Raw genomic sequence first — 20,215 nt, forward strand, 5'->3', positions numbered from 1 at the left:
TTAATTTCTCCAACGCTACTTTTATACCAGTACTAATTTATTTCAGTTCCTCATTCTCATTAGTTCCTTGCATCACAATTATTTCTTAATTTTTAAAATCCCAATTAAGGGGTAATTTAGCATGGCCAATCCACATACTCTGTACATGTTTGGGTTGTGGGGGGTGAGATCCACGAAGACAATGTGCAAACTCCACACAGACAATGCCCTGGACACAGCAATTATTTCTGGGAGATATCTGGTCTCTTCTTACGTGAAGACAGACACAAATAAATTATTTAGCTTCTCAGCCAATTGCCATTCCATTATAAATTCTCATGTCTTTGCCTGCACGCCCACATTTGTCTTCGCTAGTCTTTTCCTTTTCACATACCTTTAGAAACTTTTATAGTCCAGTTTTATGCTTCGTGCTAGTTTACTGGACATTGCATTTCAGGAAGAATGTGAAGAATGCAGAAACCACAAGTGTGGTTACGAGGATGAGGAACTGCAGTTATGTGGTTATGCAGTTATTCATAACAGAAGCTGGGTTGTTCTTCTCAGTGAATATTCATACCAACTTCATCACGAAAATAATTTTTTTACACCAATGTGACATTGGTTGACTTCAGCAGTCTTAGTTCACCTGCCCCAGAAACCTTCAACCATGCCTTTCTTTTCTCTGGACTCGACTATTCCATTGCACACCTGGGTGGTCTCCACAACCTATTCTCTTTTAAACTTGAGGTCATCCAAAATTTTGCTACCCATGTCTTAACTTGCAGCCAATCCCATTTCCTATTTAACCCGTTGCTTTCTGATCCACACTGACTATTTGTAAAGCAATGTCTTGGCTTTAGAATTCTCATTCTTGATTTTGAATCCCTCCATAACTTTGTCCCTCCCTATCATTAATCTCCTTCAAACCCACAACTTTCATCTGAGCACCTCTAATTTTGGCCTCTTAGATTACCAATTATAATTGCCCCACCTTTGGAGGCTGTACTTATATTTGTCTAGATCCCAAAGCCCTGGAATTCCCCAAAATAAGCAAAATACTATGGATGTTGGAATCTGAAACAAGAACAGAGGATGTTGGAAAACCTCAACAGATTTGCCAACCTCTATCAGGAGAGTAAGAAAGAGTGTTAATATTTTGAGTCATAGTTGTTCCTCTCTGTTGCAGTTTCTACATTCTCCCTTCTTTCAGTTCTGGCGAACTCAACAGACTCGAAGCATTTACTCTGTTTCTCTCCTGGTAGATGCCCTGAGTTTTTCCAGTGTCCTTTGTTCTGATTCTGGAATTCCCTCCTCACATTTCTCGACTTCTCCATCTGATTTTTCTCCTTTAAGATACTTCTTAAAACACCCTTTCGGGCAAGCTTTTGATCATCTGGCCTGATAACTCATGTGGCTCGGTGTCATACTTTATACTGTAATGCATTTATGGCACCTTGGGTTGTTTCATTTTGTTAAAGGCACTGTCTTAGTTAATGCTGCTAAAGAGAAGGTCAAGAGGCGATCTGGAAGAGGTATTCAACATTAAGAGGGATCTATAGAGAATAAAGAGAGACAAACTATTTTCATTGACAGGAGGATGAGGACACTGATTCAAGGTGATGGGCGAAAGAACCAAAGGTCAAAGAAGGAAACATTGTCTTTGACAAAGGGTCATCTGGACTCAAAACTTCAGCTCTTTTCTTTCCCTACAGATGCTGCCTGACCTGCTGAGATTTTTCAGCATTTTTTCTTTCATTACAGATTCCGGCATCCGCAGTAATTTGATTTTATCCGGTGACAGAAGGAAAACCATTTAAACAGCGAGTGGGTTAGATCTGGAGTTTACTGTCCAAGAGTGTGGGAGAGGCAGATTCAATTGTGGCTTTCAAAATGAAATTGGAAAAGCACCTGAAAGAGTGAAAATTTTCAGGGCTATAGAGAAAAGGTAAAAGGTATGAGACTAGCTAAATTGCTTTTGCAGAGAGCGTGCTCTCACCGTTCTATGATTCAATAATTCTACCACAATTGATTTGGCCTTGTTTACGTGGGTCTCACCTGCACAAACCAAACATATACAGGGTAGGTGGATTGGCCAAGCTAAGTTGCCCCTTAATATAAATTTAAATGAAAATAACAATTGATTTGGCCAAATCATGTACTAAACTGTACAACTGATCCCACTACAGACTACATCCATATTTTCTTGTCCAGAGTAAACAGTTTGCAAATCTGGGAACAAAACGTAACAGTAAATGTAGGTTGAGCATCCCTCATTGAAAATTCCAAAAACTGGAAAATTTCAAAATCGGCACTTATTTTTGAGCGACGACATGATGTCATGAGAGGGAAATCCCACAAGGCTCTGGGAGGGTTCCCAGGCAATACAGAGGTCCCAACGTGCCGAACATATGCAGGACCCACCGCTCCACAAATTGCAGGTCCCAGGAACAGGCCGTTTTGCAGTCTCAAAAATGATATTTAAAATATAAATAAATTTAGAGTACCCAAATCATTTTTTCCAATGAAGGAGCAATTTAGTGTGGCCAATCCATTTACCCTGCACATCTTTGGGTTGTGGTGGCAAAACCCACGCAAACACGGAGAATGTGCAAACGCCACACGGACAGTGACCCAGAGCTGCGATCGAACCTGGCACTTGGGCGTCGTGAGGAGCAGTGCTAACCACTGCGCTGCCCGAAAAATGATATTCTGAAAGCCAAATTTGATACACACTTGGCCCCTAGCATTTAGGATAAGGGGTGCTGAATCTGTAAGTCTAAGCTATGGAATGTATTCCAAGGAGAGTTACAAACTGAGGTTTCAATGAGGGAGCTTGAAAATCAAAGATGGAGAAGACCTCACAAAGAGGAGGCAATCAAACATTCTTCCATGATTTGCTCAATTGTGACACAAAATAAGAATACACTAGTGCAAGGCTTGGAAGTAAAGTTCTTAAGGACTTATAATAAAATTGTGGAGTGCTATGGCACCAAAGTGCTGACAAGTGGTCGAGAAAATATTTAGCAGAAATAGGGGTATAGCTTTAAATTCCTGCGTTGCAAATGTGCACCGAAGTGGCCGTAACAGCTCGAAACATCCCTTTCAATGGGAACCTATTGTGATGAGTAAACATTAACACTGATTTGTTGAGGCAAATTAAATATGAAACTGGGAAACAAAAACCAGGAACAGGAAATGTGGCTTCCAAACAATTCTATCTGCAAGACAGGAGGATACTGTGCATATGCAGTTTGCTGACTCCAAGTCCCAGTGTAAGGTTAAGATTTTTTACAAGTTCACTGAAGTATTAGCTTTCATGGTTTGCAGTATCAGTCTCTATTGGCATATGTCTTCAAAGTATCGACGTTTCCAGCAGCTAACAACATTGACATAAACAACAATTAGAACCGTGCCTCTCTCAGATATCAAGAGCCACACAGCTAATAAATTATAGGAAAATTATGTTATGTTCGGCCAAAGGCTAATTCCGTTGGAATTTTGATGAGAACCCCTTTTTTGGGCATCAAATGGTGACCTAATTTGAAGAGGAACGGAGAAAATTCACAGGTTTTCGCAGATTACGACTGGACTGTTCAGTGAAATGTAATATCATGTCCTCTGCTTCCTGTTCCAAAGATTTGGCAATCAGCTATCTTAATAACTGATCTTTAATAAGCGATGCTATCTGGAATCTTTTAACATTGTCCATTTAGAGTCAGTGGGAGCACTGAGAGCCCAGTCAGTTTAAAAAGGGAAGGCCTGTGAGAGAGAATCCTCAGCCAGCAGAGCATTGAGGGAGGAGCCCAGCGAGAATAAAAAGCAGCTGCAGTGTGAGAATCCAGCGTCAGTGCAGATCGCCAAGAGAGGTGCTATCCAGCACAAACACTACAGGAGTTGGGACATTCTGAAAGCATTTGCTGTATTTTTTCATGGCTTACGGGCATCAATGGCAAGGCCAGTATCTTTAGCTCATCCTCAAATGAACTCGGGAAGGTGTTGATAAGCTGCCTTTTTGAACCTCTGCAACACATGTGGTGTGGGTACATACACAGTGCTTGGAGTTTTTGAATTTTCATCCAACAACAGTGAAGGAACAGTGAAAAAGTTCCAAGTTGGATGGTGTGTGGCTTGGAGAGGAAATTATAAGTGGTGGTGTTCCCTGGTATTTGCTGCGTTGTCCTTCTAGGGGGTGGAAGTCGTGAGCTTGGCGAGTTGTGCAGTGCACTTTGTATAGAATTCATGCTGCTGCCATTGTCAGTGGTGGAACAAGTGAATGTTTAAGTTGGTGATTGGAGTGCTGTTGAGCTCCTTGGATGTTGTTGGAGCTGCATTTTCGTGGCGCTCCACTAGACAAGTGGAGAGTATTTCATCACACTCCTGACTTGTGCCTAGTAGATGGCGGACAATCTTTGCGTCAGTTGGTGAGTTATTTGCCTCAGAAGTTACAGTCTCTGACCTGCTGTTACAATCACAGTAGGTATATGGCAAGTCTAGTTCAGTTTCTGGTCAATAGCAATCCCCAGGGTATCGATAGTGGGGGATTCAGCAATTGTAATGCCATTGATTCTCACTTGTTGGAGATGGTCATTTGATTACAACCCGTGCTATGAGTACAGAAAGAGGAGAATAGAACATATGAATGAATCACTGGAGAGATGGTGCAGGAGGTTTAATTCTTGGAATATTGTGGAATTGGTTCTGGAGGAGGTGGGGCCTATATAGGCTGAACAAGTTACACCTCAACAGGGCAGGGGTCATGTCCTCATGGCTAGTTTGTGAAGTGCCATTTTGAAGGATTTAAAAAAAATTGGCAGGGGGTGGAAACCAGAAGTCGCTGTAGAAGAGTGAAACACGGTCCATGAAGGACTGGGAGGATCAGATCGCTCGAGAGGAATAAGATATTAGGTGGGGTCAGTGGAAGAAGGAATGCAGTTAAGGCGCAAATTAAATTCACAATGCATGCATAAGGTCAGATAGAAGTGGGATGTCCGCTGGTGATTGCAGTGTTCAGTTTTTTTTGTTAACTCCTCACATAATTAACTTGGTAACTTTATGCAGCAAGATGTGGACAACATTGCAATTTGGGCTAATAGGTGGTGAGAAACACGAGTGCCAGGCAATGAACATCTCCAACAAGGGACAGCCTAACCAGCTCTCTTCAACATTTAACAGCACCAGCATTGCTGAATTCCACACCATCAACATCCTTGGGATCACCACTGACAGAAACTTAACCAGATCAGCCACATAAATACTGTGGCAACAAGGGCAAATCAGAGGTTTGATTTGCTGCAATGAGTGTCTCACCTCCTCCTCACTCTCCTGAAAACCGTTTCTTTTTAAACCATCATTGCCAAGGCACAAGTCAGAAGAGCTTTGCTTGCCTGGATTAGTGCTGTTTCAATAGTACTCAAAAAAATAAACACTTAAAAAAAAAAGCAACTTGCATTTATTTAGCACCTTTAATGTAATAAAACATCCGAAGGTCTTATCAAATAAAACTGACACTGAGCCACAGAGATTTAAAGATAGATGCCCAAAAGGGTGGCCCAAGCAGTAGGTTTTAAGGAACGCCTTAAGGAAAGCAAGGTAGATAGCTGGAGAGGTTTAGGGAAGGGATTCTAGAGTTTAGGGCCCAAACAGCTAATAGTGAATCAAATTAGGGATGCTCAAAAGTGAGAATTAGAGGAGCACAAAGGTCACAGGATGTTGTGGACTGGAGATTTGAAAGCAATGGATCGTAGAATTACTACAGTGCAGAAGGAGGCAATTCGGCCCATCTAGTCTGCACTGACCCTCCAAAAAAGTGCCCTATCTAGGCCTTCACCTCCACCCAATCCCTGTAACTCCACTTAACCGTTTGGACCAAGGGGCAACTTAGTATGGCCAATCCACTTAATCTGCACATCTTTGGACTGTGGGAGGAAACCGACAAACTTGGAGAAAATCCACACAGACACAGGGATAAAGTGCTAACTCCACACAGTCACCCAATGTCAGAATTGAACCCGGGTCCCTGGCACTGTGAGGCAGCAATGCTGTGCCACCGTGTCGGGGAAATGAGGTCATGAAGGGATTTCAAACTAAGGATGATACTTTAACATGAAGGCAATGCTTAACTAGGAGCCGATGCAGGTCAGTGAGGACAGAGCTGATAGGTGACACTTGGTATGAGTTAGGATATGGGCAGCAGTCTTGTATCCAGAATAGCAGCATTTCAAGGATAGCAGAGTGCTTGCCAACAGATTATGACAACTCCAGATGGTAGAGCTTCCCAAAGCTCAGCGTTTGCCTCATCTTCAATAGACCACGAATGCCTGGTACAGGAGAGGGTTTGGGGGAAAAACGAGATTGCCAGTTTTAGATGTATCCACTGGATGTATCCACTGGATGTATCTGTCCTGGGCAGGAAGCATGAAGACCTAAGACTGCTTCCACTATTTTCTCTCTCTTTATTCTATTTTGGCTGTGATTCTGGTGCTGCACTGTAGCAACATAGGTTGTTAGACTGTGAATGCAATGTTTTCTCTTTTGTTTATGCACTGTATCCGTAGCAAATTTCTGAATTGCAGTGGCTCCAGCATTGGTCCTTGTAGATCATCACTTTCCACATTGTACAACTCAATGCTCAAAAGTGAATTGAACATTGACAATGTCAAATTCAACGAGGTTAGAATGTGAGATGCCAAGGAATGACTCCAGACCCACAATAGTCAGGGTTAGAGGTAATAAAGTACGAGAGTTTCCACAGCAGATAAGCTGAGGCAAGAGCACAGTTGGGTGATGTTGCAGAGGTGGAAATAGATAGTCTTATCAAAGTATCGTTATGTGGGGGGAAGTTCATCGGCAAGTCAATTACACATGATAACATACAGTGCAGAAACAGGTCATTTTGCCTAACCAGTCCACGCAGGCTTAAATGCTCCATTCGAGCCGACTGATATTTTTCCTCCTATTTAGAATTGTAACCCTTTATTCCCTTCTCCCTCATATGCATTCCCTTCTCCCTCATATGCATCCATACCATTCGCTTCAGCCACCTCCGGTGGAGGCAAGGTCCACATTCCCACAGTTCTTTCGGTGTGTCAGTTTCTTCTGATTTCCTCATTAGACTTCTTGGTGACCAGGTTATATTGGTGGCTTTCAGTTTCCTCTTCCTCACAAGTGGAAATGGTCACTTTGTATTTACTCTCCCAAAATCTTTCATGATTTTAAAGACCTCTATTTAGTCACTGAAGTTGACTTTTTTCAACAGAAAACAAGACTCGTTTGTTCATCCTATCCTGAAAGGTCTACTTTTACATTGCTGATATCAGCCTTGTAAATCTTTTCTGCATGCACACCAATGCCTTGAAATCATTTTTATAATGTGGCAACCAGAATTGCACACACTTTTCCAAGTGCGGTCTAACCATAATAAAAGCAAATTACTGCGGATGCTGGAATCTGAAACGAAAGGCTTTGACAAAGCCAGTAGTAGCTTTGACAAAAGAGTCATCGGACTCGAAACGTTAGCTCTTTTCTCTCCCTACAGATGCTGCCAGACTTGCTGAGATTTTCCAGCATTGTCCCTTTGGTCTAACCATAGTTTGAAATCAGTTCAGCACAACTTGCCTACTTTTCAATTCTAACTCTTCGGAAATAAAGCTTTACAAATTAGCTGGATAAATACTTGAAGGGGAGAAATCTGCAGTGCCATGGGGAGCTCTTTCAAAGACAATGGATCAAATGTCTCAATTCTAAATACCAAGACATAATCTGACTTAATTAACTTCCTCAAAAATACCTCCACGGAACTAAATGGTTTACGTATTTCAAAGACTCTTCATTCAAATTTTGATAATTACTCTTGAACATTAAATTCTCAATTTGCTCAATTCAAGATTCATAATAAAAACTTTTAAGTATACAAAAAAAGTATCCAACTATTTTGCCCAATGTCAAATCCCTTTATGAAGGAAATATCTCAAGAACATGTAGCCCCTTGAGGAGGCAGGCTGAATAAAATCATGAAAAATAGAACTATAGTTCGATAAAACAGGTTTACAGATATTTAAAATGCAATGGTAAGGAGAGTAGAAAGAGGAATTCAACTTTTCTTCAAGTTCTGGCATTAGAATGCACTCAGCAGGTCATTTTTAAACTGTTAAGAAATTCTAAACTTCTTTATCCTGGAAGAAACACTTTTTAAATGAAACTATTATTTCAGGAAAAAGTTAGTGTGCCACAGGGATGAGGTACCATAGTACTTATGTTTCTGGGCTGTACTCCAGAGGCCTATATCAATAATCAAATTTCATCATGACAGTTGGGGAATTTAAATTCAATTAAATAAATCTGGAATAAAAAGCTTTTATGAGCAATTGCAGGCATGAAACTACCGCATTGGTAGAAAAAAACCCACTTGGATCCCTCATCGCCTTCAGAGAAAGAAATTTGCTGTCTTTATCTGGTCTGGCCTGTGACTCGACTCAAGGCACAATGGCCGACTCTTAACTGCCCTCAGAAATGGTCTAGCAAGGCACTCAGTGGTATTCATGAATGCAGCTCACTGCCACCTTCTCAAAAAGTAAGCAGGGATAGGCAATTTCTTGCTGGCTTTCTTGCAATTGCCTACACAGAAATTAATTTTTGTCCACTTGATTTATCAATATCTCATGGCAATTGTACACTTCCATCTACACTGCTGCCTATTTTTGTGTGATCGGCAAACTTGCATATGTGGCAATCCACCAACTAAGTCGATTAATAAAGAATGGATAAGTTGAGGCTCCAGCACCAATAGTCACATCCTGCCAATGAGAGTGCATGCCCTTGGATTCCTATGCTGTCGCCTGCTGCTCAACCAATTATATGAATTAGCACAATAGTAATCATTATGATTTTTAAAAACTAGCTGTTTGGTGCTAAAAACCACCGAATATCCCTTCTGCCTCAAAATACAATAGGGACATTTAGTTAACAGGTTGCAGAAGATACGAAAATATGTAAATGAAAAGGAAAGACTGCTGATGATGGAACTCATGAAAATAGAAAATTCTGGCTTATCTAGCATCAAAGGCAGACAGATTATACCATTTTAGCTGTGAACCCTTCATAAGACTCCAGGCTAACAATTAAAACAATTAAAATGCTTTCTCTGTAAAATAACTGTATAATAAAGCAAAGAAACAAACGAGCATTTTCTCATCTTATGTACATTCTTACCTGAGTGGAAGGTCCTGGGGATGCAAAAGGGGAAGGGCATGGTCCATCTTGCAATGAGAAATGTGCAATAAATACAATGAGCTTAGCAAAAGCACTCCTCACTTCTGTGCTAGGGCATTCCAAAAGGTACTCAGAGAAGCGATTCGGGTAGGCAAAAAGAACATTGTGTGCAAACCAACAGCGTACATTCTTGCTGTGACGGAGCAGGATACACAATGCATCATACCTGTTGGGGAAAGAAAGGCCTTTTCTCACGAACTGTATATAATAGATACTATAGCCTAAAATGCAAAAGCAAAATGGTAAAGTTGTTCTCACAAGGGGTAACGGAATTGTTTATTTATACAGATGCCAGATGCAGTTCCTAGTCTGTTAACTCAGCTGAGGCATTATGTGGTACTTAGTGCTCAGGTTTAGGTGCAGGAGTACGGAAGGAAAAACGATCTGGTTTGATTGTTGCCCAGAAAACCTTTGCGAAAAACTTCTGTGGATGTCAACTGAGAATGGGATCAGCCAAGATTACATTCCATAGTAAAACAGCCAGGCAATCTGTGTAGGTTCACACATAAATAATCACGGAACAGAAGGGAAAGGTAACAATACAATTCAGTACTTTCGGGAGAGTGGAAAAAAGAAAATTAATTTTAAAAAGTGAACAGAATAAATGTTACTTTCCTTTCTCACTTGTGGAACTACTAATTGCTATAATATGGCTCCACAGGCTACAGTTAGTGAAATATTTTATTTTATCATCCATACGCATAAGTTGACAATTTGATCCACACACTTGCTCGCAAAAGCCAGTAGCAAGAATCCTGACACAGCAGTACCCATCAGGTCATGGGTGGAGGGGAATGAGTGGTTTTGGGAGATGGCAGTAGAATATCTTTCCTGATAATACTTCATCATAAAAAGTAAATCTCAGGGACGGCACGGTGGCTAGCACTGCTGCTTCACGGCGCCGAGGATCCAGGTTCGATCCTGACCCCGGGTCACTGTCCATGTGGAGTTTGCACATTCTCCCTGTGTCTAACCCCCACAACCCAAAGATATGCAGGGTAGGTGGATTGGCTACGCTAAATTGTCCCTTAATTGGAAAAAAAGAATTGGGTACTCCAAGGTCCCACCCTTTCCAAAACATAATTTTTTTCTCTTCAATTGGATCCACCACACCAACAATTAAATATGACACAGCTGCTTTCAGGTTTTGTCACAATTTACCTCATACCACAAGCAAGATGCAAGTGCTTGTAAAGTTGTGCTTTAAAATTAATCCATTCCAACATTGGTTAAAAATAATTGAGCTCATCACATCCAATGAGCGCAATGCCGCAGAGGAACTAACAATGCTGCCTGCAAGGCTGTATGTAATTTTATTACCTAAATTTTACTCTATTGCATAAAATAAATATGCTAAGCTAATATACATTTTTTTGACATACAAATGTTTTTCGACAGTTGGATATTTAATGGTCAAATTTCAATACTTTAAAATAATCAATTATGTTACATTTTCAGTTCTTATGTTAAACAGTTATACATAATCAGCTTGGAAACCCCCCCACAAATTATGTCTATAAGAAAGACTCACCATTCACTTGCAGGACCACGGACTATTTTCTTTGTGTGAAACCCAGTATTAAACAGGAATCTAGCAGCAAGTTGAATACTTATCATTGCCAATTCTTCAGCTTCTGGTAACAGATGATCTTGCCCTGCATAAGACAGAAATATTGATTAAGAAACAAGGTTCTACCCAAGCAAGACAATCTTAACTGGCCTTCTTACTTGAAATTTTCTGATATGATATCAAACGGACATTCCAACCATTAACTAGCTCTCAAAAGTTGACTTTGTGGAGTTCAAACATGCTACACCACGAGACCAGATCTTGATAATTACAACTTATTTTGTTGGAGGACAAGAATTTAGCATCCGACTTCCTGAGTTACGGGTAATTTTCAAGAAACATTTGAAAAATAAAGTTCGCTTGACAAAAGGTCTGCAAGAGGACTCCTTCACTACATTACAACAGCACTTGCGCGTCCCCCCGCCACAACAATCTGACACCCATACCCCAGTGCAGTCTGACCACCTCCCAGAGGGCTCAAGGACAAAATCTATTTAGCAAGAGCTATGAAATAAAAAAAGATGCTGCTACCAGCTGGTGGAAATGATGTCAAGGAATAAATTTGCAAGGAAATTAGAGAGGTGCAAAAGTAGTTATAACAAGGCACTTTAATTATCCAAATATAAACTGGGATACCAGTGGTGTCAAGATAAGCCTAGCAATTACAGGTCAGTCAATTTAACTTGGTAGTTGGGAAACTTCCAGAAACAATATTTGGGACATAATTAAGAGTCACATGGACGAACATGAGTTAAAGAAAGCTAGCACATATTCAAGGGAAATCATGTTTAACAAATTATTCTGGAGATTTATTTTGGAAGTAACAGTGAAGGCTGATGAGAGCAATGCTCTTGATGTGACCGACATGGACTTCCAAAAAGGTGTTTGATGCAGTGCCGCCTCTCATTCTTGTTATAGTTCATTGAATAAAAGGGACAGCAGCAAAGTGGATATGAAATTGGCTGAGCAAAAGGAAACGGAGTAGTGGTTAATCAAAGCGTTTTGAGCTGGAGGAAGGTTTGTAGTGTTGTTCCCCAGCAGTTAGTGCTGAAGCCCTGCTTTTCCTGGTTTATACTAATGACCAGACCTTATTGTACAGAGCATAATTTCAAAATTTGTAGATGATATGGAGCTTGGAAGCATTGTTAACTGAGAGGAAGATGCTGTTGAATTTTAAAAGCACATAGACAAGATGATAAAATGGGCTGACAAGTGGCAGATGAAGTTCAATGTGGAGGAATGTGAGGAAATTAATTTTGATAGGAAGAATATGGAGAAAGAATACAAAGGTTACAATTCTAAAGGAAGTGCAGAAGCAGAGGGATCTAAGTACATGTGCACAGGTTTTTGAAGGTGGCAAAACAGGTTGAGGGATGAGTTCTTAAAGCATTATCCAGCCTTAACTAATAGGGTCAGCGGGCAGCACGGTGGCCTAGTGGTTAGCACAGCTGCCTCACGGCACTGATGTCCCAGGTTCGATCCGATCCCGGCTCTGGGTCACTGTCCGTGTGGAGTTTGCACATTCTCCCCGTGTCTGCGTGGGTTTCGCCCCCACAACCCAAAAATGTGCAGGCTAGGTGGATTGGCCACACTAAATTGCCCCCTTAATTGGAAAAAATAATTGGGTAATCTAAATTAAAAAAAACAAAACTAATAGGGTCATAGAGTACAAGGGTAAGGAGGTTATGTTGAACTTGTATATGATACTAGCTGTAATATCACGTCCCATTTTAGGCAACCCACTCCAGGAAAGATATGAAGGCAGGGGAGAGAGTGCAGAAAAAGTTCACGAGAATGGTTCCAAGGATGAGGAACTTCAGTTATGAAGACAGCATGGAGAAGTTGAGACTGTTTTCATTGGAGAAGGGAAGACAGTGATGAGATCTGTCAGGGGCATTCAAAATCATGAGGGGTCTGGACAAATAGAGAGAAACTGTTCCCACTTGCAAAAGGATCAAGAATAATAAGGCACAGATTTAAAGTATTTGGTGAAAGAAGCAAATGCTATGAGAAAATACTTCATCACACAGCGAGTGACTGGGGTCTGGAACAGAGCCAGAGAGTGTAGTGGAGGCAGGTTCAATCGAGGCATTCAACAGTGAATGAGACTGTTATCTGAAACATGTGGAGAATTATGGGGAGAAGGTGGAGGAATGGCACTAGGTAAACCGCTCATTTGAAGAGTTTGGGTACACACAACGGGCCAAATGATCATCTCCTGCACTGTAACAATTCTGTGGTAGTCAGTCTCGCTATGTATCTGGAGCATCATGGGTTCTTGGGGGGGGGGGGGGGGGGGGGGGGGGGGGGGGGAGGAGAAGAGAATACAGAGATAGGAAAGGGTGAGGTCATGAAGGGATTTGAAAACAAGTTTTCAAATCAATGTGCTGCTGGACTAGGTACCAATGTAGTTCAGCCAGCACAAGGGTGATAGGTGAGTGGGGCTTGGTGCAAATTAGGACACATGGTGTTTTGAATGATCTCAAATTTATGGAGGGCAGTACGTGGGAGACGTGGTACATATGGAAATATGCAAGTCCAGAGGTAATGAAGGCGTAGATTAGTGTTTCAGCAACACATGAGCAGAGACGGGCAAAGTTAGATGATCACACCTCGGTTGAAATAAATGGTCTTAGACCCAAATGTGTGACTGGAAGTTTGCGCATGAATGTTGACACCAGCCCTGACCTATCCATCATCTCTCAAGCTCTCTACCACTTGTGTTATCAGATTGCTTGCCCAGCATTTAACTTTTAAGTCTTCATTTCCGCCACTGCCGTCTGCCCTCATTACCATTGTTAATGGTACCATTGCTATTGATTTCATTTCCTTCCCAGCCACTGTCACAGGCAATGATTAACTGTTGGTGTGCACAATTTGCACCCTTGGGCCCAGAGAAGGCCTGCCATTATCCAGGTAAGTATGATTGGCATTTAATGCAGCTGGCTTTCCTGGAGAGGGGCAATATGGAGCACTCGTCAGCTCTCAGGCCAACAGACAAGACCCCCATCGTCTACACTAAATTCCGTCCATTGGATTGGTGTACAGAGAACCAGCATGGACTTATGGGCTAAATGATCTAATTCTGTGTTGTAATGACTCTGAGCCAGGTGAAGGTGCCATCTATGATAAAAAGACATCGCAGAAACTATTCCAAATTCCTTAACTGCTGTTGAAATTCTTTTCTTTAAAAAAAAAGTTCCTCCACCTGTCTTAAGAAACGTCTCATCTAAAGGGTAGTTGTTATTTTCATTGTCGAAGATCCTGGAGCAAAGAAAATCCCATGTTACTACACTGAATGCTTCCTGAAAGGATTGCGTTCTCCTGGTCAATAAAAACAGCAATCAAGAGTTTCTTTTTAAAAAAAATAATTTTTATTGAAATTTTTACAAAATACAAAATATAAACATCTTAGCTCTATTAACATACAACCGCGGTAACACCCCATGAACAATACCCCCCCAGCTTCAAGAGCAACTTCAAACAAAAAGAAAGAACAACAAAGAAAAAGAACAAAGAAAAAAAAACCAAACAAGAGAGAGATAGCACCCTCCACAAACCCATGTGCACAGTTCTCCCCCCCCCAATCCTTCCCCCCCCCCCCCCCCCCCCCCTCGGGTTGCTGCTGCTGTCGGCCTATTTCCCTACCGTTCCGCCAGGAAGTCCAGAAACGGCTGCCACCGCCTGAAAAACCCTTGTACTGATCCCCTCAGGGCAAATTTCACCCTCTCCAATTTAATGAACCCCGCCATATCCGAGATCCAGGCCTCCACGCTTGGGGGCCTCGCATCCTTCCATTGGAGCAAGATCCTCCGCCGGGCTACTAGGGACGCAAAGGCCAGGACTCCAGCCTCTATCGCCTCCTGCACTCCCGGCTCCACTGCAACCCCAAAAATTGCGAGTCCCCAGCCTGGCTCGACCCTGGACCCCACCACCCTCTACACTGTCTTTGCCACCCCCTTCCAAAACTCCCCAAACGCTGGGCACGCCCAAAACATATGGGCGTGGTTCGCTGGGCTCCCCGAGCACCTAGCACACCTGTCCTCGCCCCCGAAAAACCTACTCATCCTCGTCCCAGTCATGTGGGCCCTATGCAGCACCTTGAACTGTACGAGGCTAAGCCTCGAACAGGAAGAGGAGGAATTCACTCTCTCCAGGGCATCCGCCCACATCCCCTCCTCAATCTCCTCCCCCAGCTCCTCTTCCCACTTCCCCTTCAGTTCCTCCACCGAGGCCTCGTCTACCTCCTGCATTACCCGGTATATGTCCGCGATCCTCCTCCTCCGACCCACACCCCCGAGAGCACCCTATCCCGCACCCCTCGTGGGGGCAGCAAGGGGACCCCCTCCACCTGCTGCCTGGCAAACGCCCTCACCTGGATGCATCTAAACATGTTCCCTGGGGGGAGCCCAAACTTCCCCTCTACCTCCCCCAAGCTCGCGAACCTCCCCTCCACAAACAGGTCCCTCAACCTCCTAACCCCTGCCCTGTGCCAGCCCAGAAATCCGCCATCAATCCTCCCTGGGACAAACCGATGGTTCCCCCGTATCGGGGCCTCCATCGAGCCCCCCATTTCTCCCCTGTGCCGTCTCCATTGCCCCCAAATTTTGAGGGTAGCCGCCACCACCGGGCTCGTGGTATACCTCGTTGGAGGGAGCGGCAACGGCGCTGTTACTAGCGCTTCCAGGCTCGTGCCCACACAAGACGCCGCCTCCATCCTCTTACACGCTGCCCCCTCCTCGTCCATTACCCACTTACGCACCATCGCTGCGTTGGCCGCCCAGTAGTACCCACAGAGATTGGACAACGCCAGCCCGCCCCCCCCCCCCCCCCCCCATCCCTGCCTCGCTCCAGGAACACTCTTCGAACCCTCGGAGTCCCATGCGCCCACACAAATCCCGTGATACTGCTGTTGACCCTCCTGAAAAAGGCCTTCGGGATAAGGATGGGGACGCTCTGGAACAAGAACAAAAACCTCGGGAGCACCGTCATCTTGACGGACTGCACCCTCCCCGCCAGTGACAGCGGTAACATATCCCATCTCTTAAACTCCTCCTCCATCTGCTCCACCAATCTTGTGAGGTTGAGCTTGTGCAGGGCCCCCCAGCTCCCCGCCACCTGGACCCCTAGGTACCTAAAACTCTTCCCTGCCTGCTTCAATGGGAGCCTACCAATCCCCTCCTCTTGCTCCCCCGGATGCACCACAAACACCTCACTCTTGCCCAGGTTCAGCTTATACCCCGAGAAACCCCCGAATTCCCCAAGAATCCTCATCACCTCCAGCATCACCCCCCACCGGGTCCGCCACATACAGCAACAGGTCGTCCGCGTACAGCGACACTCGATGCTCCTCCCCACCCCGCACCAGGCCCCTCTAGTTCCCTGACTCCCTCAGTGCCATGGCCAGGGGCTCAATCGCCAACGCGAAGAGCAAGGGGGACAGGGGGCACCCCTGTCTCGTCCCCCGATGCAGCCGAAAGTACTCCGACCTCCTCCTATTCGTGGCTACACTTGCCATCGGGGCCTCGTAGAGCAGCCTCACCCACCGGATAAACCCCTCCCCAAACCCAAACCTCTCCAACACCTCCCACAAGTACTCCCACTCAACCCTATCGAAGGCCTTCTCCGCGTCCAACGCCACCACTATCTCCGCCTCCCCTTCCACCGCCGGCATCATAATGACATTGAGGAGTCTTCGCACGTTTGTGTTCAGCTGCCTTCCCTTCACAAACCCTGTCTGGTCCTCATGTATGACCCCCGGCACACAATCCTCTATTCTAGTGGCCAGGATCTTTGCCAGCAGCTTAGCATCGGCGTTCAGCAGCGAAATCGGCCTATATGATCCACACTGCAGAGGGTCCTTGTCCCGCTTCAGGATCAAGGAAATCAGCGCCCGTGACATAGTTGGGGGCAGAGCCCCCCCTCCCTTGCCTCGTTAAAGGTCCGGACCAACAGGGGGCCCAACAGGTCCAAATACTTTTTATAGAATTCAGCCAGAAACCCGTCCGGCCCCGGCGCCTTCCCTGACTGCATGCTCCCTATCCCTTTGACCACCTCCTCCAACTCGATCGGCGCCCCTAGTCCCTCCACCTGCTCCTCTTCCACCCTCGGGAATCGCAACTTGTCCAGGAAGCGCCCCATTCCACCCTCCTCCACCGGGGGTTCAGACAGGTACAGTTCCCCATAGAAGTCCCTGAAGACCCCATTGACCTCTACCCCCCTCCGCACCACCTTCGCAGCTCTATCCGTCACTCCCCCAATCTCCCTGGCCGCGTCTCGCTTCCGGAGCTGGTGCGCCAGCATGCTGCTCGCCTTCTCCCAGTGTTCATACACCGCCCCCTGTGCTTTCCTCCACTGGGCTTCCGCCTTTCTGGTCGTCAGTAGGTCAAATTTGGCCTGAAGGCTACGCCTCTCCCCCAGCAATCCCTCCTCTGGGGCCTTCGCATATCTCCTATTCACCTGCACCATCTCCCCTATCAGTCTTTCCCTTTCCCTCTGCTCCCCCCCTCTCCCTATGGGTTCGGATGGAGATCAATTCCCCCCTCATCACCGCCTTCAATGCCTCCCAGACCGTCCCCACCCGAACCTCCCCGTTATCATTGGCCTCGAGGTAATACACCCCCGGACCCTCCCGGCCACCTCCTCATCTGCCATCAGCCCCACCTCCATGCGCCAGAGCGGACGTTGGTCCCTCTCTTCCCCCAGCCCGAGGTCCATCCAGTGCGGGGCATGATCCGAAATGGCAAAGTATTCCACTTCCTCCACCCTCGACACCAGCCCCCTGCTCAGGACAAAAAAATCAATCCTTGAGTAGGCCTTATGTACATGGGAGAAAAACGAGTATTCCCTGGCCCTTGGCCTCTAAAACCTCCAAGGGTCCACCCCCCCCCCCCCCCCCCCCCCCAATCTGGTCCATAAATCCCCTCAACACCTTAGACCTCCTGCCCGTCCGGGACCTGGATCGATCCAATGGTGGATCCAGTACTGTGCTAAAGTCTCCCCCCATGATCAGGCCCCCCGCCTCCAGGTCCGGAATGCGGCCCAACATACGCCGCATGAACCCCGCATCGTCCCAATTTGGGGCATAAACATTCACCAAAACTACCCGCTCCCCCTGCAGCTTGCCACTCACCATCACGTACCTCCCGCCACTGTCAGCCACCACCTTCAACGCCTCAAACGACACCTTCTTCCCCACCAGGATCGCCACCCCCTTACTCCTCTCATCCAGCCCTGAGTGGAATACTTGGCCCACCCACCCCTTTCTCAGCCGGACCTGGTCCACCACTCTCAGGTGTCTCCTGGAGCATGGCCACATCCGCCTTCAGTCCCTTCAGGTGCGCAACTACTCGGGCCCTTTTGACCGGCCCATTCAGCCCCCTCACATTCCACGTTATCAGCCGGATCCGAGGGCTCCCTATCCCCTTCCTCTGCCGATTAGCCATACCCCATCCCTTGCCCACCCCCGGCCAACGTCCCACGCTCTGCCAGTTCCCCACGGCGGCAACTCCCCCCCCCCCCCCCCCCCCCCCCCCCTCCAGCACCCCCTGCGTCCTCCAGCTCCTTCCTGACCGTTTCAGCAGCAACCCGGTACCCCCCCCCCCTCTCCCCCCAGGCTAGGACCCCTCCTAACCGCACCCCCCCCTCTACAGCACTCCCATGAGCCAGCTATCTTCTGCTGACCCCGGCGGCTCCCGCCCTACTTTCCGCTCCTCCCAACGTGGGACTGCCCCTCCTCCATTGTGCCCATCAACCAGTCCACCCTCCCCCGCTCCTGCGCGGGAAAAGAAAAACCTGCCACTCCCTCTCCCAGCGCGGGAACCCCGCAGAAAGCCCGCGCTTTCGCCCTGCCAGGCCCCGCCTCCTCCAGGGCCACTCTCATTGTCAGTCCCCCCCACCAGCTCCCCGAACACCCCGTTTACCCCTCAGTCCGAACCCGTCCACCCAACTCCTGCTTGAAAACCCATTAAAAAAAAACACCCGTACGACCTCACCCCACCCACCCTAAGGCCACTCCACATCTTACCTTAAACCCCGCAAATACACATACAGTATAAATAAATACAGTATTCTACAGCATCCCCCATCCGGGGGACCCTCAGTCTGAGTCCAGTTTCTCGGCTTGCACGAAGGCCCACGCCTCCTCCGGGGACTCAAAGTAGTGGTGTCGATCCTTGTAGGTGACCCACAGACGCGCCGGCTGCAGCATTCCAAACTTCACCTTCCGTCTGTGGAGCACCGCCTTCGTCCGGTTAAACCCGGCCCTCCGCCTTGCCACTTCCGCACTCCAGTCCTGGAAGATCTGCACCTCCGTGTTCTCCCATTTGCTGCTCCACTCCTTCTTGGCCCACCGGAGCACACACTCACGATCCACGAACCGGTGGAACCTCACCAACACCGCCCGCGGCGGCTCGTTCGGCTTGGGCCTCCTAGCCAGAATTCTGTCGGCCCCCTCTAACTCCAGGGGCCCCTGGAAGGACCCAGCCCCCATCAGCGAGTTTAGCATCCTCACCACATGGGCCGCTAGGTCCGACCCCTCCAGCCCCTCCGTGAGGCCCAGGATCCATAAATTCTTCCTCCTCGACCGGTTGTCCAGCTCCTCGAACCGCTCCTGCCATCTTTTATGGAGCGCCTCGTGCATCTCCACCTTCCCCACCACGGCCACGACCTCGTCCTCCCTTTCGGCGGCCTGCTGCTGCAGCTCCCGGATCGCAGCCCTCTGGGCTGTCTGGGTCTCCATCAGTTCCCTGTTGGTTACCTTGATGGACTCCAGCAGCTCCACTTTCAAATCCTGGAAGCAGCGCAGCAGAGTCGTCTGCTGCTCTTGGACCCACTACTTCAGCTCCTCGAAACTTTCGCCGGCTGCCATTTTGTTTTTTGGGTCCCGATTTTTTCCAAGTGTTTTTTCTCCTGAATCTCTCCCTGCCCCGCTCCTGGTCTGCACCATGGGACCACTGGGGCGACTCCTGGCCACTTCCCCCGTCGGGATTTGCCTCCTCAGCTCAGTTGGGGGCATTTAAAAAAGCCCCGAAGTCCGTTGATCCCGGGAGCCGCCGAACGTGCGGCTCAGCTGTTCATTACCGCCACCGGAAGTCCAATCAAGAGTTTCTTTAGCATCAATTAACAATGGTACATACTCAATATGATCCATTGTTAATTATTTTGTAGTATCAACTGCTTGAATTGAGCCCTTGACAACAATTAACACTATTCAACGTGTTCGAGTGGCACTGGACTTGTAGTTGTTGGATGTCTTACGCTGACTGATCTTGTTCTGAACAGTACAAAAAATGGTGTCTCCAATCCTTATGCGGTTATCAGTGAACCACAAGCAAATGTGACAAATCACAGCACATTTCACTGACAAACATTTGTGCAACAGGATGTATTATTCATGGT

The 20,215-nt window shown here is 46.5% G+C and overlaps 1 protein-coding gene across 5 annotated transcripts in view; it reads right to left on the bottom strand.

Moving 5' to 3' along the window:
* usp9 (ubiquitin specific peptidase 9) overlaps window positions 1-20,215 on the bottom strand; it is a 379,823-nt gene that overhangs the window by 66,228 nt on the left and 293,380 nt on the right. For all 5 annotated transcript variants that reach the window (XM_038802114.1, XM_038802113.1, XM_038802112.1 and 2 more), the window contains 2 exons: window positions 10,778-10,901; window positions 9,187-9,412 (listed from right to left, as the gene is read on the bottom strand). In XM_038802114.1, coding sequence (XP_038658042.1) covers window positions 9,187-9,412; window positions 10,778-10,901 — 350 coding nt within the window. The remainder of the gene's footprint in view (window positions 1-9,186; window positions 9,413-10,777; window positions 10,902-20,215) is intronic.

This window comes from Scyliorhinus canicula, chromosome 7 (genome assembly GCF_902713615.1).
Source record: "Scyliorhinus canicula chromosome 7, sScyCan1.1, whole genome shotgun sequence".
Taxonomy (NCBI): Eukaryota; Metazoa; Chordata; class Chondrichthyes; order Carcharhiniformes; family Scyliorhinidae; genus Scyliorhinus; species Scyliorhinus canicula.